The sequence below is a fragment of the Chiloscyllium punctatum genome, chromosome 14 (genome assembly GCF_047496795.1).
Source record: "Chiloscyllium punctatum isolate Juve2018m chromosome 14, sChiPun1.3, whole genome shotgun sequence".
Lineage (NCBI taxonomy): Eukaryota > Metazoa > Chordata > Chondrichthyes > Orectolobiformes > Hemiscylliidae > Chiloscyllium > Chiloscyllium punctatum.
In genome coordinates, this window is record NC_092752.1 from 30,566,392 (window position 1) to 30,589,377 (window position 22,986).

Below are 22,986 nucleotides of genomic sequence, written 5' to 3' on the forward strand. Positions count from 1 at the left end.
TCACTTTGTTGAAGATTGTCAAAGAGTTTGTATAGTACTGGAGGTCTCAAAGGTCTCTGCTGTTATTTGTTGATGCACTCATACTTCACCCATTATTATATTGTATTCCATCCTTCATTCCCCTTGTCCACTTTCTTTCATGCTTCCATTCTAAGCAGCAGTGACACACTGCTCCAAACAGTTTAATTCGTTCAAGAAGTCCAATGCTAAAAAGCTTTTTAAATGGTTTCAGGTTTTTAAATTATCAATTTAGCTTTTATTTTTAGTGACACATCCACCATTCAATGATGCCAGAATTTTTCTCTGGACTTTGCATTACTTAACTTTTATTCAGGACCTCTCAGTATGTTCCAATCTGTAATATCAGAAATTAGTTGGCAGCATCTATGGAGGGAGGAATAGAGTTAATATGTTGGGTCCAGTATGATTCTTCTTCATAGCAGTTCTGAAAAAAGTCAAATTGGACTTGAAATATTAATTCTGTTTATTGAAATATTGAAATATTAATTCTGTTTCTGTTTCCCTTTCCACAGATGCTGCCAAACCTGCTTCTTTTCAGTTTCTATTTTTATTTCAGATTTCCAGTATCAGCAGTATTTCACTCTTATAAGAAATTAACTGCCTTTTTCTTTCACCCACCATTTTCATCTACTGTCATCTCCATACTGATGGCCCTCCACCAACTTTCAAATGTCCTGGCACCACGCTATGACTCTAATTCCTAAATATTCCCTAAAATGTATTCTTGCACCTAATCATAGACTCATGAGCCTTTTTCTCACTCACTAGACTCCTTCAACTACTTATTGTTTTCCAAACTGCTCACTATGATACTGCCTCACCTCATCAATCCAATTAATTATTTCATAGTCTCCCTACAAATTCTTTTAAATGTAATAAACCCCAACCCCAATATTATTACAAGAAGAAATGTGTCACAGATCGTTTTTCTTATCAACAAATTATACAACCATTTTAATAGGAAATTAATGTGTATTTGTGTCTGATAACATTAGCATATTTTATGTGTTACAATGAGAAGCAACATCTCTCATATTATCTCGCTTTATTGTCAATTCTGTCTGTCTACCATTCCACAAATGCCCAGCTTTGTTAAACAAAGCCAGTATGCATAATTCTGAACAGGAAAGATACAGGAAGGATTTTTCTCCTAGTTGGGTTATCTAGTACAAGGGGTACTGTCTCAGAAAAGGATGTAGGTCACTTAGAATTGAAATGTAAAGGAATGTCTTTACTCTTGGGATGTTGAACCTTTTTTGAGTCTCTACGTTACTTAGAGGGTAATGGAGACTCAGCCATTGAGTATATTTGAGACAGAGATCAATAGTTACCACATATTTCAAATATTAGGGTATATGGGAATTTTATGGGAAAATGGTATAGATGTAGGCGGTTACCTAAGACCTAGTTTACTGATGGAGCAGATTTTATGAGGCAAATGGCCTTTCTCTGTTCCTATTCATATATTCTTAAAACCATTGTTTTAAATAAGTGATCAAAATAGCTGCTGATGAAATTCTACGTTCAATTCCATATGGAAATGAAAGGGTACTAAACAATTAAGATTGGTTGCACACATTTTAGAATAAATATGTTTTATATTTTCATCAAAACACTTTTATTTTCTTCTAGGAATTACGATTATACACTCCTGAAAATGTACCTGTAAGTATAAGGCACTGGAATGCCGTAACTTACTGCAATAAGATAAGCTGAATGTTGGTACCCTATTATTGAGTAGATGATTGGTTACTGGATTAATAAATAGTGGAATAGTCAAACAAATCTTGTAACTCTATGAACTACACAGTTTCAGTTGCAGCATAGGCTAAGGTATTCCAATGAGTTTGAGCTAAGTGGGAAATGGTTTATGGTATATACATATGTCTCTGCACAAGTCCCTGTATCCACATTTGTATGGAGCTAACTATCTCTAAATAGATTTCTAACCTCTCAGATTCTTTCCCTCTAAACCTCTTGGCTGGTCATTTTACTGAAGTATTTTAATTTTTATGTGCTGGAGCAAAGTCTGCCAATCTGAACAGTAATGAATGACTAGATGCAAGCAGTTCCTAGTTCAAAATCCAGAACTGGAAATGAATGATTTCCAACATATTGCTGCCATATGAAGGAAGTTGACAATTTATGCTGGAGGGTAGACTGACTTATAACCTATGTATGTTACTGTGTGTCCTATTTTGGTGTTGTCCACAATAGGACTGTGGTATGGCTCTTTATCAGACATCAGTGTGCAAGTGTTTACAAAGTTAGGGGTAGTGTTGATTCCTTGAACCTCTCATTACTTGGTGCAGAGTTGATTATTTAGGGATTTTAATTGCTTATTTAATGGGAAAATTATTTGGTGATTTTGAGACATGAAAATGATGTGCTTCATAATTCAGTGCCAAGTTTTTAAGAGTAGAAGACTGCAACAACACTGCCATTATTCTAAATGGGCAGAAGGCCAGACTATTTACGCATGAGAAATTGAGGGAGGTGCTTATAGTCTGCCACATGGAACATAGTCCAGAGATTTATCCTTTAAGTGGATAAAGAGAAAATTGGAGGGATTGGGGAAAGTGTTTTGTTTTTTTATTCTTTCTTGAGACATGGCAATCACTGGCTGAGCCAGCATTCATTTCCCATCCCTAGTTGCCCTTGAGAAGGTGATGGTGAGCTGATTTCTTGAGCTGCTGCAGTCCACATGCTGTGAGTTGACCCACAATGCCCTTAGCTAGGGAATTCCAGGATTTCGCCCAATGGCAGTGAAGGAACCTGTAGTTAGTGGTGTTCCCATGTGGCTGCTACCCATGCCCTTCTAGATGGAAGTGATCGTGGATTTGGAAGGTGCTGCCTAATGATCTTTGGTGAATTTCTGCAGTGTTCCTTCAAGATAGCATGATGCTGTTGTCCATAAGTAGAGGAAGGAATGGATGCTTGTGGGTGTGGACAAAGCACACTGTTGTATCTTAGATGGTATCAAGATTCTTGAGTGTTGTTGAAGCTGCATTCATCCAGTCAAGTGGGAGTATTCTATCACACTCCTGACTTGTGCCTTGGTGTTGGACAAGCTTTGGGGAATCAGGATGTGAGTTACTTGCTATAGTAATCATAGCCTCTGACCTGCTCTTGTAGCCACTGTGTTTAAGTGATGAGTTCATTTGAGTTTCTTGTCAGTGGTAAGCCCCCAGGATGTTGATAGTGGGGGATTCAATGACAGTGTCATCATTGAATATCAAGGGCAGTGGTGAGATTGTCTCTTATTGGAGACATTGCCCGGAATTATTGTGGCATCAATGTTACTTGCTACTTGTCAAATACTACAGATCTGGTAGTATTTGAACATGGGCTGCATGGTAACTGAGTGGTTGTGAATGGTGCTGAGCAATCATAGGTGAACATCCCTGCTTCTGACGTGATAATGGAGGGAAAGTAATTGATGAAGCAGTTGAAGATGGTTGGTCCTAGGACACTACCTTGAGGTACTCCTGCAGACATGTCCTAAAGCTGAGTTGACTGACTTCCAACAACCACGATCATTTTCCTATATACCAGGTATGACTGCAACCAGCAGAGAGATTGCCCAATACCCATTGATTCCAGTTTTACTAGGGGTCCTTGATGTCACACTGGTCAAATGTGACCTTGAAGTCAAGAACAATCTCTCTCACCTCACCACTGGAATTCAGCTCTTCTGTTGATGTTTGAACCAATGAGGTCAGGAGCTGAATGGCCCTGGCAGAAACCAGATTGGCTATAACTGAGCAGGTGCTGCTTGATAGCAGGGTTAGTGACATGTTCCATTATTTTGCTAATGATCAATAGTGGACTGAGGGGGGAGTAGTTGGTAGGGACCTGTGCTGCTTTTTGTGTACAGGACATCTCTGGGCAACCTTCCGCATTGTTGGGTCAATGCCAGTGTTGTAACTGTACTGGTACAGCTTGGCTAGGGGGTGACAAGTTCTGGAATACAAGTCTTCAGTGCTATTGCCAGAATGTTGTCAGGGCCCACGGCCTTTGCAGAATCTAGTGCCACCAGTTGTTTCTTGATATCAAGTGGGATGAGTCGAATTGACTGAAGTCTGGCATCTGTGATCCTGGGAACAATGGAAGAAGTCAAGATGGATCATCCACTTGGCACTTCTTACTGAAGAATGCTGCGAATGCTTCAGCCTTGTCTTTTGTACTGATGTGCTGTTCTCTTCCATCATTGAAGATGGGAATATTTGTGGAGTCCTCCACCTCCAGTGAGTTGTTTTAATTCTCCATCGCCATTCATGACTATTTGTTGCAGAATTGCAGAGCTCAGATCTGATCCTATGGTTGTGGGATGGCTTTGCTCTATCTATCATTTGCTTTTATGCTGTTTGGTATGCAAGTAGTCCTGCTTGATAGCTTCATCAAGTTGACACCCCAATCCAAGTCTGCTTGGTGCTGCTTCTGGGATGCCCTCCTGCACTCTCCATTTATCCAGAGTTCATCCCCTAGCTTGATGATAATGGTTGAGTGGGAGATATACTGGGCCATGAAGTTGCAGGTTAGGATGAGGTATAGTTCTGCTGCTGTTGATGGCCCTCAGTGCCTCATTTATGCCCAATGTGGAACTGCTTAATCTGTTCAAACGTCTATACCAATTATCATGGTGGAGCGTATTTTCAGTGTGAGGGCAAGATTTGCTTCCACAACGACTGTGCAGTGGTCATTCTTATTGATACGATAATAGAGAGATGCATCTGCAGCTTGGTAAGGATGAGGTCAAGTATGTTTTACCCACTTCTTCGTCCTCGCTACATCTGCTACAGACCATTCTCTAGAACTGGACTCGAGCACTGTATTCCCTTCACAGGTGCTGTCAGATATGCTGAATTTCTGTAGTAATTTCTGTTTTTGTTTGTTTCAAATGTCAAACATTTGCAGTTCTTCATTTTATCTCCTTTCCATTATTGTGTTCGCTAGTATTAAGTTTTCTTTCTGTAACGCTGAAAGAAAATTATAAATTGTAGAAGGTGGTAATTAAAAAACAATACAGCACATAATTTTTATTTATTCACTTGTGGGACATGGGTGTCATTGACTGGACAGCATTTCTTGCCTGTCCCTAGCTGCCCTTGAACTGAGTGGCTTGCATATATACTATCATTCTACCACACCACTAGGGCAGCAATACCACGGGAATGCTTTCTGCGCATGCTCAGGCACTTGCCAGTGTCTTGATTTCTCTAACAGCAACATTCTTGGCAGTTAATCTTTAGTTAACTTAGATAGATCTGGGGAGTTTCCCAGAGCAACTCTCTACTGCCTTTAGAATTATTAACTGGTACAACATTTGCAGATTTTTATCAATCGTCTTTCTTTAGGCGACACATCTGCTGAATTCAATTAATTGGTAATACAATGATTGTAACTTTAAATTTGGCAGCATCAGATATGTGGGCAACAGAACTGAATCAGTCAGAAGTTAGGGACTAGGCAATCACTCATCTATTCAGAGAGAGATGACAAAAACTGGCTTACCATTTGCAATGGCAGAATACACTAATTTTCAGTTAGAAAATAAAACTTGTGCTTTATTTACTGGAACAACTGCGCTCTGATGCATATCATGCAGAAATATCTGCATTTCTTTGGTTACCCCAAGAGAATCAAAAACTTGACAACTTATCTGACAGCAGCGTTTTCTCCTCCCTGCTCCCCTCTCCCTTTCTCCTCACATGCTACTACTCATTCTCTGTGTTTCTCACTGGGTTCTTTGTGATAGGCTCATTTCCAGATTGGATGGCAGGGAGGAAGAAGAGAAGTAAAGGCAACAGAGAAGTACCCTGTGAGCGGGTCGATGCAGGGGGATGTATGATAAAGTGGCAGGGAGAACAGTGAGCCCATCGGGAATAGGAGGAGAGTGGTGAGTTGAAGTGAGGGGATGAAAGAAGTACTGAGGGGTGTAAGAGAAGTGGAGGGCGTGAGAAGAACATCTGGGAATGGGAAGAATGTGAAGGATTTGGGGGTGGGGTTGAGAGAGAAACAAAACAATGTGATGAGGTGCCAGTGACTGGACTAAGAGCTATTATTTGTGAATTTTGTATTCTCCATTTTGAATTCAAATTGCATCAGTTTAGACCTGTTCAGCCTGAACCGTATTCCCATCTATTCTTTCACGTGTTGCCTGGTTTGCAACTGGCAGGAAAGAAGAAAAACTATCTAAGACTTGTTGTTTTACCTTGTCATTACAGCTGATTTAGTGATTGCATGTTGACTTGACACAAACTAATGTTTTCGTAGTCATAAGGATCTACTAAAATTACTGGTTTTCTTAAATTAGAAATGGAGAATAAATATGCAAATTATTTTGAGACACACAGAAACCATTCTGATGAACCAGTCTGCTTACCTTCCTCCCCCAGAATGACTGTTTCGAAACTGCTTTGATGTGCTTCATGCAAGAACTGAACGTTTTGCAGTTTGAATTTGTGCTCAAGTCTTATGAATTAAAAGACAAGAATAAAATGAATAGAAATGCAAAAACATTTTCTAAATTTAATGGGGTAAGTTCCTGAGTAACTGTATCTGTGTATAACCTGTGTGGCAAACTATCTGCAGTGCAGAACTATGAGTACCAGGGAATTACTTGAAGAAAGGAGTTGTTTAATATCTATCCAATCCCTCACACTTGTCCAGGTTACATCTGACAGTAGGACTCCTCTTAAGTTCATCAAGACAAATAAGCAGTGTTATTTTCCTTCCTTAATCCACATGATAGTTTACCCAGAGAGAGTTGTTTGAAACCACGTCTAGTTACTTCATTAAAGAATTGAATGCTTTGAGGTAGTACCACGGAGAATTTTCTGTTTGATAACTATGATGTAATTATTAGATTAGATTCCCTACAGTGTGGAAACAGGCCTTTTGGCTCAACAAGTCCACACCGACTCTCCGAAGAGTAACCCACCCAGACCCATTTCCCTCTGACTAATGCACCTAACACTAGGGGCAATTTCGCATGGCCAATTCACCGTGGAAGGAAGCCAAAGCACCCAGAGGAAACCCACGCAGATACTGGGAGAACGTGCAAACTCCACACAGTCGACCGAGGCTGGAATTGAACCTGGGACCCTGGTGCTGTGAGGCAGCAGTGCTAACCACTAAGCCACTGTGCCACCCGACAAATAACAAACTTTTTTAATTCAGAAATTTAGCCAAAGCTAGATTCTAGCTAATCTATGCCCAAACAATAAATAAATAACTTATTTCAAATTCATTTCATTGTCAAAAAATGCATTCAAAATGATATTCATTAGTATTTTTGTAATTTCTGTAGTAGGAGCTTGGTTAATAAGTGAGACACAGTGAAGGACATTGTACAAGAGGTATTTAAATTGGACCAAAATCAGTTAGTCTTTGTGCTGTAGTGATTTTATTTTAGTTTATTATTCTGTATTTTGTTTATGAAGTGCACAATGGACCAACTTTTTAGAGACCCTATGTCATTGGTGTCTTACATTCAATAGGCACTTAATCAGAATGTTCTGCATATTTCATCCATTTGAAAGCAGTGGACTGAATCTCAAGCAGTGCAGCCACGCTTTTCCAATATGTTGGCATTCTTTGACTTGCAAAGAACATTGCAAATCATTGGATACAATGTGTAAATGACCTACCAAAGAATGTTTGACCCTGTCAATAATATAGAATAGAGAGCTATCTGTTCTTTCACAGACTAGATTGTGAATTATTATCCATCTGTATCATCTCTCTTCTATCTCTCTTCTTCCTCCTTTATTTTGTGCTCTTATAATGTCTGAAGTCTTTTGGTGATTGGAAACAGACATTTTTTCTTTTCAATATGCCTGAATGAGTTTCCTGTGAAGTTTTTACTCAGGAATACGCATAATCAGGCTACAAACTAAATGAATAACTGGAAATTTTCTAAATAAAATTGAGCATAATTGACTTGTGTGCAATTATAATCAGCCCACATCTTAATTTTTTAAATGATCCTACACAGCCTAGTAGGTTACTGTCAGTTCCACTTGCTCAGAGCATGTCTATATTGATGACCAGGTTTTTGGGCACAGAAAGAATTATTGTCACGTGAATCAGGGACACACCATTTATTCTAGCACATAGGTTCAACCTAGCACATAGGTTGTTCTCATCCTTTCAATCCATTAATATTCCAGTACCTGTTTGAAGAATTGACCGAACACCAGCTGTGCAGGCAATGCACAACTATCAGATATAGACTTAAAAGTGGGTACGAAGATCACAATGACCCTTAATTACAGAGCTTGATCTTTGCAAGAACTGACTAAGGCCTTGTGTAGTCCTCTTGAAATGAATGCTAACATTGCATTTGCCTTCCTAACTGCCAACCGAACCTGCATGCTAACCTTAGGAGAATCCTGTACTATAACTCCTAAGTCCCTTTGTGCTTCAGATTTCTGAAGCCTTTCCATATTTAGAAAATATTCTATGTCCCTATTCTTCCTGATAAAGTGCATAATCTCTCACTTTCCCATCTTGTATTCCATCTACCTGTCCAGGTCCTTCTGACGTCTCCTCAATTTTTCAATACTACCAGTTCCACCTTTGTGTCATCTGCAAACTTAGCAATAATGCTTTCAGTTCCTTCATTCACTTGTTAATGCCTAATGTGAGTAGTTACTCAACACAGATCCCCGTGGAACTCCACCAATCATCAGCTGCCATCTTGAAAAAGCCTCCTTTATTTCCACTCTCTGACTACTATCAGTCAACCAATCCATGCAAATACCTTGCACTTTACCTTCTCAAGGAATTCTAACAGATTCATCAGACATGACCTCCCTTGATTATGTCATGCAGTCTCAGCCCTACTTTACCAAGCACTTCCAAGTACTCTGCAATCTCATCCTTAATAATGGACTCTGAAATCTTACCATTGATCAAGGAGAGCTCATTGGCCTTTGGTTTCCTATCTTCTGCCTCCCTCCCTCTTAAACAAGGATGTTACATTAACCATTTTACAATCCTCTGTGGCCCTCCTGACTTCAGTGATTCCTGATAAATCGCCATCAATGCCTCTACAATCTCCTAAAATATTTCCTTCTGAACTCTAAGGTGTAGTCCATCTGGTCCAAATATATTATCTACTCCAGACCTTTCAGCTTCTCCAGTACCTTCTCTTTCATGATGGCCACTATGCCTACTTCTGCCCACTGACTCTCTTGAAGTTCTAGTGTGCTGCTGGTCCTTTCCACCATGAAAACTCATGCAAAGTACCTATTTGGTACTTCCAGCATTTCAATGATTCCCATTACTTCAATAATACAAAGGAAAGAGTGCAGATTGTGGAGATCTGAAACAAAAATAGAAATTGCTGCAGAAACTCAGCAGATCTGACAGCATCTGTGTGAAATAATCAGAGTTAATGTTTCAAGTTCTGTGACTCTTCATCAAAGCAAGTTCTCCAGCCTCATTTTCCAGCTGTCTAGTTTTCACTCTTAACACCTCCTTAGCTTTTATATGTCTAAAAAACTCTTGCATTTTTCTAGAAACTAGCTGGCTTATCCTCACATTGAATCATCTTCCCTCTTTTTGTCTTTTAAGTTGTCCTCAGTTGGCTTTTAAAGGCTTCCTAATCCTGTGGTTTTCTGCTAATCTCCACCACATCGTATGCTTTTTCTTTTGCTTTTATGCTAGTGCCTGACTTCCTTTGTCAGCTTTGGTTACCTTGTTGTATGCCCCTTAGTATATTTCTTCTTGGGATGAATTCTGCTGTGCCTATTTAATTATCAAATTATCCCCAGAAACTCTTGCTCTACCACCTTCCCTACTAGGCTGCTCTTTCAATCGATTCTGGCCTGCTCCACTCTCATTTACTCAATTGTAATACTGTTACATCTGATTCTAGCTTCTCCCTATCAAACTATAGGGTGAATTCTATCATTTTATGTCACTGCCTCCAGTTCCCAAAGTTTCCTAAGTTCCCAAAATCAAGTTTGCCTCATTACACATTATCACATCCAGAATTGCCTGCTCCCAGGTAAGCTCTACCACAAGCTGCTCCAAAACAAGTCTCATAAACATTCCACAAATTTCTTACCTTGGGATCTGTTAGCAAACTGATTTTCCCAAAACAAAAAGAGAAAATGCTGGAAAATCTCAGCAGGTCTGGCAGCATTTCTAAGGAGAGAAAAGAGTTGAAGTTTCGAGTCTAACTGACCCTTTGTCCCTCCGGGACAACCTAATCCACTCCTCCATCACACCTAACACCTCTCCAATCACACACAGCACCTTCCCATGCGATCACAGAAGGTGCAACACCTGCCCCTTTACCTCTTCCATGCTCACCATCCAAGGCCCCAGGCGCTCATTTCAGATTAAGCAGCGTTTCACTTGTACCTCTTTCAATTTGGTCTATTGCATTCATTACTCCCAATGTGGTCTCCTCAATATCGGAGACACAAAACGCCGACTGGGTGATCGCTTTGCTGAGCACCTTCGGTCTGTATGCAATCAGGTCCCGGACCTTCCTGTGGCTTGCCACTTCAACACACAATCCTGCTCCCATGCCCACATGTCTGTCCTTGGCCTGCTGCAATGTTCCAGTGAAGCTCAACGCAAACTGGAGGAACAGCATCTCATCTTCCGACTAGGCACGTTCCAGCCTGAGCTTTGACAAAGGGTCAGTTAGACTTGAAATGTCAGCTCTTTTCTCTCCTTACAGATGCTGCCAGACCTGCTGAGTTTTTCCAGCATTTTCACTTTTTGTTTTCAGATTCCAGCATCTGCAGTAATTTGCTTTTATCCCATATTTTTTGTTTTTGAACTGATTTTCCCAGTCCCCCAGCATATTGAAGTCCCACATCATTATTATAATGGTCTCTTTCTTGCATGCTTTTTCTGTCTCCTGATTTATTTCCTTCCCCACATCCTGACTACTGCTTGTAAGTCTGTACATAACTCCTATCAGAGTCTTTTTTTTCTTTTGTGGTTCCTAAACTCTATCCTCAGATTCCGTGCTTTCCAATTCTTGTTATTGATTTAATTTCAGTTCTGATTAACCCATCTTCTGCCCATCTGTCTGTCCTTTCAATAGGACACATAGCCTTGATTGTTTAGTTCCAGCTGTGATCCCCTTGCAGCCTAATCTCTAGGATACCCCCAACACTGCACCCGCCAATTTCAATCTGTTCTACAGGCTCATTTACCTTGTTTTGTATCCTTTGTGTATCTAAGTACAACATCCTCAGTGCCACTGACTGACCCCTTTTTCATAGTTGTCCCCCATATCTGCTGAGAGAAAGTGAGGACTGCAGATGCTGGAGATCAGATTTGAAGAATGTGGTGTTGGAAAAGAACAGCTGGTCAGGCAGCATCCGAGGAGCAGGAGAATCAATGTTTCGAGCATAAGCTCTCCTTCAGGAATGTGGGGGAGTGGTGTGGGCCCAAGGGGGCTGAGAGATAAAAAGGAGGAGGTAGAGCTAGTAGCTGGAAATGTAGCTGAATGTGGGGGTGAAGATGATAGGTTGAGAGGAGGGTAGAGCAGGTAGGTGGGAAGGAAGATGGACAGGTAGGACAGTTCAAGAGGGTGGTGCTGGAAGGTTGGATCTGGGATGAGATGGGAGGAGGGGAGATGAGGAAACTGGTGAAATCCATATTGATTCCATGTGGTTGGAAGGTCGCAAGATGAGGCATTCTTCTTCCATGCATCAGGTGGCTAGAGTTTGGCAGTGGAGGAGGCCCAAGACTTGCATGTCCTTGGCGGAGTGGGAGCGGGGAGTTAAAGTGTTTGCCCACAGGGCAGTGGGGTTGTTTAGCGCGTGGTCCCAGAGATGTTCTCTGAAACGTTCTGCAAGTTGGCATCCTGTCTCCCCAGTATGGAGGAGACCACATTGAGAGCAATAGGCACAGTAGATGACGTGTTTGGAAGTACAGATAAATCTTCTTTAGATCCGGAAGGATCATTTGGGGCCTTCGACAGAGGTGACATGGGTGTATGGGCACGGGATTTGCACTTCTTGCAGTGGCGGGGAAGGTGCTGATGGAGGGTGGATCGGTGGGAGGCTTGGACCTAACGAGGGAGTCACAGAGGAAATGGTTTTTCCGGAATGCAGATAGGGGTGGGGAGGGAAATATATTCCTTGTAGTGGGTCTGTTTGTAGGTGGTGGAAATGGCAGGGATGTGGGTGAAGGGTGACGACTGGGGGGAGGGGGCGGTTCTGTCCTTGTTGCAATTGGAGGGATGGGGTTCAAGAGCAGAGGTACGGGAAGTGGAGGAGATGTGCTGGAAGGCATCATTAACTATGTGGGAGAGGAAGCTGTAGCGTTTGAAGAAGGAGGCCTTCTGGGATCTTCTATGGTGGAATTGGCCTTCCTGGGAGCAGATGCGGCAGAGTCGGAAGAATTGGGAATAAGGGATAGCATTTTTACAGGAGCCAGGATGGGAGGGGTGTAGTCCAGGTAGCTGTGGGTTTGTAGTAGATGTCTATGCCGAGTCGGTCACCGAAAAATGGAGATGGAGAGGACCAGGAAGGGGAGGGAGGTGTCTGAGATGGTCCAGGTGAATTCGAGATCGGGCTGGAAGGTGTTGGTGATGTTGATGAACTGTTCAACCTCCCCTTGGGAGCACGAGGTGGTGCCTATAAAGTAATCGATGTAGCAGAGGAAAAGGTGGGGAAAAGGTGCTGGTGTAGCTGCGGAAGATGAACTGTTGTACGTACCCGATGAAGGAGCAGGCATAGTTGGGACCTATGTGTGTTCCCATGGCTACCCCTTTGGTCTGGAGGAAGTGAAAGGATCCACACGGGATCAATGTGGATTTCACCAGCTTCCTCACCAGGCCCCCGGCACCATATTCCAGAACCAACCTTCCAACTCAGCACCACCCTCTTGAACTGTCCTACCTGTCTCTCTTCTTTCCCACCTATCCGTTCCACCATCCTCTCCAAACTGTCACCTTCACCCTTACCTTCATTAACCTATTGCATTCCCAGCTACCTTCCCCCAGCCTCACACCCCCCTCCCATTTATCTCTCAGCCCCCTTTGGACCCCATCCACTCACATTCCTGACTTATGCTCGAAATGTTGACTCTCCTGCTCCTTGGATACTGCCTGACCCCTATATCTGCTGTTCCTGAAGTTACATTGCTGAGCCTTTTCATATTATCTGACCTATTACTTGTTCTAGAAGCTTTAATAACCTCTGCTGAGCCCTCCCTCCTTTAATATTTTCCATAATTTTCGATATGACGTGGGCAGTATGGTGGCATGATGGTTAGCATACTGCCTTACAGTGCCAGGGACCCAGGTTTGATTCCAGTGTCAGGCAACTGTCTCTCTGAGTTTGCATATTCTCCTGTATCTATGTTGGTTTCCTTCAGGTACTCTGGTTTCCACCCACAGTCCAAAGATGTGCAAGTTGGATTGGATTGACCACGTTTTAAAAAAAAGCCATGTAATGTTCGCTTGGTGGATTAGCCACAGTAAATGCATGATTATGGGGATAAGGTGGGATGCTCTTTGGAGGGCCAAGTTGCCTCTATCTGCACTGTAGAGGTTCAATGCAATTGAACCAGCTTGCCCACTATTTAGTTTAAAACCCTATACACAGCCCTAGTTAGGCATGAACTCACATGATGAGCAAGAAATTTGAGCATGATTTGACGTCAGTGAAATTTTATCTCCAATTTGTGCTCCTGCAGGAAATTTAAGACGTAAACCTAGAGGAGCACTTGAATGTTTTGGCACAGTTTAAAGAAGGCTCATAACCGTCTTTCTGTTTAATTCCAGATTGTTCTCCTCAGTTCAATATGACCTGAATAGAATTACCCACACTTAATGTGTGATAATTTCTATTCTTTGTCATTCACATGGAGATTGTGACCACGTGTATTAACACCATATTTATAATATCACTGTAAATAGATCAGGGAAGAAATCAGAAACGTTTTGATTCTTTCTGCTGTTCACTGGACATGAAAATAATTCTTCTCATTGTCTGGGTTGTCTTTCAATTCAAACAGCTAAGTTTCACACATCTAATCCATACCTCAGATCAAAAACATTGCATTATAATTGAACGTCTCATTTGATTAACTTTTTAGTGTTCTATGCTCTGATTTCTTTTTGATTAACATTTGGAATTTATCTTATTTTCATTCCTTTCATCTCCTTTTCTATTCTGCCTTGTCTGTTTGCATACACACCTGTATCCAACCTCTCTCAGTTCTCATAGCTCTAAATCTGTCCTGCTATTTTAAAAGTAGGATGTGCTGTATTTCAACAATTGATTAGGTTAATCATCATTTATTACATTAAAATTGCCTTATAAAGTTTTGTTGTAGTTCTAAACTTGTGTTTTTAATACAGCAGAAGAACTGCAAAATCTGTGAAACATTCCAAGAAAAAAATGCAACACATTTTCTCAAGGCTTTTCAAAAACATCTCCAAAAACGGTATAAACAAAGGTAGATCATATTGTACGGTATGTAAATAGTGAATTGTGAAAAGCTATTTTTATAAATGCTTATTGTATTTAACTTAGCATTGCTGTATTGTATGTAAATACAGAATTCATGTTTATAGTTTTTATAAAAATATCTACAATATAATCTTTATAAATGAAGAATCTATGAATTCCATTATATGGATTTTGTAACGTGTACCATATGTAGTAAGTGTATTAAAGCTGTTAAATTAAAGACTGTATTCTAATCCAGTCATTAAGGATGTGAAGACATATCAGAACCTATTCTAACCATAACAGTCAATGATGTTAAGGAGAATCCAGGCCTGGGGTGGGAATTTTGGTTATTAATTTCTGTTAGCCCATCTATTTAACAAGCAGATTGAGGTATTACTGGAATGTATTTTTGAAAACAATTAACTTAAAATTGCAAAAGAATTTTCCTCTTTTGAACTAAGAGTAATGCCGTTCACTTTCACTTCCATTCTTTATCTCCTTCACCACCAACTTTGAGTTTGATCCCATGGTGAAGGTTGATGGAATCAGAAGGAGACCATTCAGCATATTTTGCCTCAGCAGGAATAGGCAGGTTTCCAATACTGTACACTAAACCATAAAACAATACACTGGATGAGCAACGTGGTGTGGTTCCTGTTTGATAAACCTGCTTCTCCTCTTTCAGATTTTAATGTATTTCTGTGTATTTTGAGTTTTTTATATAATGAGCAAGAATTATCAGATGACGGACTTGCCCATCCCACCACCTGTTGAGTTGATATGAAGGCAGCCATTTCATGTTCCAAGAAGATGTCACTCCTCCCACCTCAGAGTGCTGTAAGCCAATGTGATTGGCCAGCAGTCCCAGCAGCACCAATGGTCGCAATGACCACGACTGTGACTACACGCAGCCCTCAATTTCCAAATACTGGGGTTTTTGACCAGGGTAAGTGTAGGCATGGTTCACAGTGACAGAGCAACCAGCTAAGGTTTTGCACACTTGATGCTTCGGAGAACAAAAGCAGCACATTTTCAGTACATTTAAAATAAATCTTGTTCCCAAAGCAAATATTTTTTGAGATTCATTTTCTCTTCAGTTTTCATGATTGTACACAACAATGAGAAAAGTTCAGAAGTAATTTCAAATTCCGAAATATTATTCTTGGATGGCTATCAAGAAGATATGTCTGTAAGAACAATTGCAATTTAGTTATTTAAGTTTGAAATAACACCAGTTGTTATTTTTGATGGGGCACAACCATTATTCTATTTGTAAAATTGGACTTGAGTTAATTTCATGTCAGTGGTTACATTCAAGAAACTAAAACTTACCCACATGTATGTGATCAGACCAAACTGATAAGCACAGTGCCAGATTAAATAATTTCGGATATGCTGCTGGAGTTGTTCCCAGATGTTGACATTTATCTAAGTCATTAGCTCAGCCATATCACCATAGGCAGAACTTCACACGCTATGTCATATACATTTAAATTGAATTTGTTGTGGAAATCAAAATCCAACTTTAATCAGATCATGAAGTTGGGAAGATTGGGAAAAATTATCTGGAGATGATAGCAAGCAAGGGGAGTTGATGTTAGAAAATGGCAAGAAGGAACATTTTTATTTATTTATATCTCTCCTTGTATAGGTATTGAGGATGCATAAAATGTGAGGCTTGGAGGAGCACAGAATTGTTGACCTGGAGGACGCTACAGAAATGGGGAGGAGTAAGACCATGGAAGGAATTGAATATAAGAATGAGAATTTTAAATTTAACATGTTGCCAGATGAAGAGAAGATGTAGACAGGGAAGCATAGCAGCAATGGGTGAATAATACTTACACTGAGTTAAAGTATGGGCCATAGAATCTTTGAGATCAGAGTTTATATTCAGTGGAAGATCTGGAATAGTTTACAGGTAATAAGAGTCATGAATGAGGGTTTTACAGTGGATGGGTTAAGGAAGGATGGAGATGGGTGATATTACAAAGGTAAAAGATATCAGTCTCAGCTATGGGATAGAAATGGTCAGAACATCATCGGAGCCCAACACAAACCTAAGGTTGCACACACCCTGGCTCAATATCAAAATGTTGCCAGAAAGAGAGATGGAATTGGTGGTTACGGAACAGAGCTTGAGTGAGGATGAAGACAAATGGCTTTGGCCTTCACAACACTTTTTGTTAAACCAAGTGGTTGCTTATCAGTTCCTGGATGTTGGACAGTGTAACACACAAGGGACAATAGCAACATTAAAAATGATGAAGTGGAGACAGAGTTGAAAACTTTTGGCGAACACCTGGAATTGAAGTTCGGGCAGGAGATTGCCCAGTGGTTTGGGAGAAATGAGGGATGTCAGTTCATGGATCAAACTTTGTGGTAGCAAAGAATGTACACAAGATTCTTACACTCGTGGAGGTGGGGGTTGAGTAGAGGAATGGTACAGGATAGCAGATTATACTAGAGAAAAGAAACAGGCTTTACTTTGTATTTCAAGGTGATTTTTTGATGTTTTAGCAAATGAATTTGGGCAGGGTAGGACTTCATGTGCTGTAGTCAGATCTGGTGGTGAATGGAGCAGTTGTTTGCCAAAGACGTTCAATTCTGCACAATTGAAATTGAGGTTGGTTGGAAATAAGGACCATATTGGGGTGGGGAGGCTGGGTGTTGCATGGCACTGACTGGGTGAGGATATATTTTAATGGCTCCAAAGGTGGATTCATGATGTAGTTGAGAAGTTGTAGAAAGTTCAAAGAATGAAAGCCAATGCTTAGACAGTTGTAAGTTTGAAAGTGTAGTTACAAGTAACTTGATGGTAAATTTGTTCCAGAATCGGGCACAAGGAAGTAGCTTTAGGAGGGGTAAGGAAGATGTGGTGGAGACTCAAAAAGTTGGGATTGAAGTTGACTTTAATTATGAATGATGAATAGCAAGGAGAGAGTGAGGTTGAGCGAGTGACTATGAATATGGCCAGAGTACATTTAATGGAAGCAGAAATTTAAGAGGGGACAAATGACAATGAAGTCTGAGGTAAGAGGAAGTTTTAAATTACTGAACACAAGCAGTCACACAGCAGAGTTTAAGTGAGGAAAGCATTATAAACAGCTTAATGGAAATCTTGGCATGTGACTGATAGGGACTAAGGATTTTAAATGACAGGTGTGAAGAATGGAACAAGACAAGAAGATCAAACATCAAAGAGGAGAAAGGAAATAAATGAACTAGTGCCACTGCGACGGTTGGAGTCAGGCAGTGTATAGCCAGGCAAGGGTCTTTAATAAGAATAAGTCTGGTAAGACCATGATACTGATCACACCATTCATAGTGAGTTCTTAAGATTGCAAAATACTTGTTCACAGGGGAATATTTTTTGGAAGAGGTATTGAAAGGTCTTTTGAGAGCTGATCTGTTGCCAACGACCACAGGGTCACCATTGGTATTAATAGTGGAACAAGTAGGGTGACAATTTATGCACCAGGAAAAGTGCTGGATCAGAAGCTAGGAGAGTCTAGGACGATGCAACTGTTTGAAAGGAGGTACTGGAGCAGTGGACCCTGCTGTGAATACCCAGCCAAGAGATATAGAAGGATGTAACAGAACTGTTCAAGAGGGAGTCAACATTGGAATGATAGAAAAATAAGAAAGACATCTATAAAAGTATAATGTAATCCAAAGTTTACATTGATTTATGAGAAGGAAATCATGTTTGATAAATCTATTAAACTTCTTTGAGGATTTAACAAACAGGGTAGATAAAGGGAAACTTAATAGATTTGGTATATTCAGAATTCCAAACTGCATTCAATAATATGCCATATAAAAAATTACTAAATAAAATATTAGCTCATGATGTTGGGGGCTAGACGTTAATATAGTTAGAAGACTGGCTAAGCTAACAGAAAGCAACATTTGGATATAACTTCAGGTTGGCTAGCTATAATTAGTGGAATGTCACAGGAATCAGAATTTGGGCCTTAACTAATTATGATCTAAACTAATGAATTGCTGGTAAGTCATTGTAGGCATATATGCTGTCAATGCAAAGATAGAGAGAGAAGTAAGTAGTGAGGAAGACAATGATTCTCAAAATGAATATGATAGATCTATTGAAATATAGGCAAAAATTTGTTAGGTGTAGTATAATATGAAAAATGTAAAGCTGTTCAGTTTGACAAGAACAATAGAAAAGCAAATTATTACTTAAATGGAGAGAGATTGGAAAGCTACTGTAAATGGATGTCCTTGTACATGAAAACCAAAAGATTATTATGCAGGTAAAGCACACAGTTACAAAAGCAAATGGAATATTGGCATTCATTGGAAAGGAAAAGAGATACAGTGTATAAGTAGAGAAGCCTTATTACAATTATATTGGGTTTTGGTGACACCACACCAAGACTACTAAATACAGTTTTAGTTTCCTCATTTAAGAATATTTAGAGGCAACTCAGAAAAAGTTCACAAGGCTGATTCCTGGAATGAATGACTTGGATTATGAGGAAAGGTTGAGCATGTTTGGACAGTGCTCATTGAATTTTAGAATAATGAGAAGTAATCTTTTTATCAGGCTTATAGGCAGAGCGATCTGTTCCTGCTTCTATTAAATCATAAGATAAAGGAGTAGAATTAGGCCATTTGGCCTGTCGACTTTGCTCTGCCATTTGATCATGACTGATGTGTTTCTTAACCCTATCCTCCTCCCTTCTCCCCATAATCCTTAATCCCCTTACCAATCAAAAACATATGTACCTCTATCTTAAATATATTTAATGACTTGGCCTTCACAACCTTCTGAGGCTATAATTTCCACAGGTTTACCTCCAGCCGAGGAAATTCAACTTCGCCTCAGTTCTAAAGGTCATTACTTCACCGAGGCCTCTCAGTATTTTGTCAGTTCATTCGATGCTCCTCATGCTTCTAAACTCCATTAAGTACAGGCCCAGAGTCCTCATCTACTCCTCTGGAGCTCCTCCAAGGCCAGCACATCCTTCCTTAGATACAGTACCCAAAACTCACAATATTTCAAGTGTCGTCTGTCGAAAACATTATACAGCCTCAGCTGTTCTATTCTTGCCTTCATGATATGAATGCTAACATTGTATTTTTCTTCCTAATCGCCAACAGACCTGCATGTTGACCTTAAGAGAATCCTGAACTAGGCTCTCAAGTCCTTTGTGCTTCAGATTTCTGAAGCCTTTCCGTGTTTAGAAAATAGTCTGTCTCTATTCTTCTGACCAAAGTGTATTAGCTCAAGCTTTCCCACGTTGTATTCCACCTGCCACTTTTTTGCCCACTCACCATGTCCAAGTCCTCTGCAGCCTCCTTGCTTCCTCAACACTATCTATCCCTCCATCTATCTTTGTGTCATCTATAAACTTGGCAGCAATATCCTCCGTTCCTTTCTCCTGATAGTTAATGTAACCAGCATTAACTGTATGTAACTGTATAATGTGAATAGTTGTGGTCCCAACTCTGTCTTCTGCCAGCCAGCCACTTCTCTTTGCATGTAAATTCCTGTCTGTAACACCATGGACTCTTATTTAGCAGCTTCCGGTGCAGCACATCATCAAAGACCTTCTGGAACTGCTTCTAATCATATTGAAACAGGTAACTATTCAAAGGAGCTTCATGGGTTAACTATTTCAAGGATTAAGGAGTACAGTTTAAAAATAAATGTTTCCTAATTAAGACAGAAGAAATTTTGTCAGAGGGTCATTAAACTTTGAAATTTTCTTTCCTAGAGAGCAATGATGGTATCATTGAATATGTTCAATGCTGAGTTAGACAAATGTTAAATCTAAGAAGAAGGCAAGGTGTCATAATGTCCTAATCAGATTAGCCATGATTGTATTGATCGGCAGAGCAGGCTTGAGGACCCACATAGAAAGATAGCAATGCAGGAACTGGAGAAGCCATTCAGCCCTTTGAGCCATTCACTGTGACCATGTGGTGTAACTCCACTTAGCTGCCTTTGGCTCATATCTCTTAATACCTTTGCTTAACAAAAATTATCTATCTCAAGTTTCAAATTAATCATTGATCTAGCATCCACTGCTGTTTGTGAAAGAGAGTTCCAAACATCTACCATCCATTGTGTATAGAAGTGTTTCCTAACATCTCTCCTGTACTGTCAAGCCTTAATTTTTAGACTATGCCCCCTATTTCTAGAATTCAGAACCAGTGGAAGTAGTTTATTTTTGTTTACCCTCCTCCTTGTTATTAACTTCGAGTTATAGTCATAGCACGAAAACAGACTCTTCGATTCAAGTCGTCCATGCCGACCAGATGTCCTAACCTAATCTAGTCCCATTTACCAGCACTTGGCCCATATCCCTCTTATCTCTTCCTATTCATATACCCATCCAGGTGCCTTTTAAAAGCTGTAACTGTACCAGCCTCCACCAGTTCCTCTGACAGCTCATTCCATACACGCACCACTCTCTGCGTGAAAAAGTTGCCCCTTAAGTCCCTTCTAATTTATCCCTCTCACTCTAAACCTATGCCGTCTAGTTCTGGACTCTGCCACACCAGGGAAAAGACCTTGTCTGTTTACCCTAATCCCAGCCTATTCAGCCTCTCCCTGTAGCTTAAATCCTCCAACCCTGGCAACATTTTTGTAAATCTTTTCTGAAGCCTTTCCAGTTTCACAACATCCTACTGATAGGAGGGAGATCACAATTGCACACAATATCCAAAAGTGGCCTAACCAATGTCCTGTACAGTCTTAACATGACCTCCCAACTCCTGTACTCAATGCTCTGTTCAATAAAGGAAAGCATACCAAACGCCTTCTTCACTATCCTATCTACCTGCGACTCCACTTTGAAGGATCTATGAACCTGCAAACTAAGGTCTCTTTGTTCAGTAGCACTCTCCAGGACCTTACCATTAAGTGCATAAGTCCTGCCCCGAATTGCCTTTCTAAAATGCAGCACCTCACATTTATCTAAATTAAACTCCATCTGCCACTCCTTAGCCCATTGACCCTTCTGATCAAGAACCTGTTGTACTGAAATAACCTCCTGCGCTGTCCACTACACCTCCAATTTTGGTGTCAACTGCAAACTTATTAGCCATATGTTCGCATCCAAATCATTCTTATAAATTTGAAAACTTTAATCAGATCTTTTCTTAAACTGTTATGTTCTAGGAAAAACAGGCCTAATTTGTCCAACCTCTCCTCATAACATAACCCCTGAAGTCCAGGTATCATTCTTGTCAGCTTACGTTGTATTCCCTCCAAGGCCAGTATATCTTTCAGAAGGTGTGGTGTCCAAATCTGCTTACTATTCCAAGTGAGGTTTAACCAGATTTTTCTTTATAACTGCAGCATAACTTCTGCATCCTAATACTTCCAATCCTCTTGATATAAAGGCCAGCATTCCATTAGCTTTCTTGATTACTTTCTGCACCTGTTTGTGGCATTTTAATGATCTATGCTCCCAAGTCTCCTAGGACATCCACTGTATTTAACTTCATACCATCTAATCTGTTCTTTTTCAGTCCAAAATAGAAAACCTCATACTTGCTTACATTGAATTCCCAGTTTTTTTCCATTTACCTAGTCTATCAATATCTTTTTGTAATTTTATGCTGTCACCTAAATTGTCTGCAATGCCCCCTAACTTTGTGTCATCAGCAGATTTGAATATCTGAGTTTTGCTGCAATTGTCAAAAGTAATTAATAAATAATATGAATGACTGAGGCCCTAATACACATACTTTTGGGGCACCACTGGTCACACCCTTCCAATTTGAGTCCCTGCCCATTATTGCCTGTCACTCACATAATTTCTCAGCCATGTCAATAAATTGCCCTCAATTCCATGGAAATCTACATTAGTTAACAGTCTCTTAAGTGTGACAATATCAGTCTAGAATTCCATATAAACAACATCTGAAGGTATTCCCTGTCCACCACCTTAGTCATCTCTTCCAAAAAAAAATCCAATAAGGTATGTCAGGTATGATTTTCTTGTCATAAATCCATGCTGGTTGTTCCTGATTAACTGAAAATTTGAGGCGTTCAGTCGGTCTATTGTTGATTAATGGGTCCAACAATTTCCCCAACACAAATGTTAGACTTCAATTCCTTGGTTTTCTTCTTTCCTTCTAAAAGGTGGAGTGTCGTGCAAGTTTCCAGTCTAGATGGGTGACTCATGTATCTAGGGATCTCTGAAAGAAAGTTAGAGCATCTACAATGTATGTCCCCTACTTCCTTTTAACACGCTTCAGTGAAAACTGTCGGGTCCTGGGATTTGTCACTCTTTAATTCTATTAATTTTCTAATGACTGTTCTACCCATGTTGATTTTTTTTTTTCAGTCCCTGTCCCCAATCCACTATTAATTTTCTTGGATTTCTGGCAAACTATCCTCCTTTTCTACTGTAATTCCTGAGGCAAAGTAATTATTCAACATGTCTGCCATTTCCCCATAATTATTGACAATATCCCCACTTTCAGTCTTTAGTGGGCCAGTGTTGCTCATGAACACCCACTTTTCCTTTGTGTAACTATAAAA

The 22,986-nt window shown here is 40.2% G+C and overlaps 1 protein-coding gene and 1 long non-coding RNA gene across 4 annotated transcripts in view; one reads left to right on the forward strand and one right to left on the reverse strand.

Annotated features, from left to right (window-relative positions):
• The window catches only part of il15l (interleukin 15, like), a 63,855-nt gene extending 45,763 nt beyond the window's left edge, over positions 1-18,092 (forward strand). Inside the window, exons 6-8 of one of the 2 annotated variants that reach the window (XM_072584127.1) lie at positions 1,654-1,686; positions 6,420-6,560; positions 14,369-18,092. In XM_072584127.1, coding sequence (XP_072440228.1) covers positions 1,654-1,686; positions 6,420-6,560; positions 14,369-14,470 — 276 coding nt within the window. In that variant the 3' untranslated portion in view covers positions 14,471-18,092. The remainder of the gene's footprint in view (positions 1-1,653; positions 1,687-6,419; positions 6,561-14,368) is intronic. The other variant, XM_072584128.1, reaches the window with a different exon arrangement.
• LOC140485703 (uncharacterized) overlaps positions 529-22,986 on the reverse strand; it is a 68,062-nt gene continuing 45,604 nt past the window's right edge. For both annotated transcript variants that reach the window (XR_011962412.1, XR_011962411.1), the window contains one exon: positions 529-5,000. This is a non-coding gene — a long non-coding RNA (uncharacterized lncRNA). The remainder of the gene's footprint in view (positions 5,001-22,986) is intronic.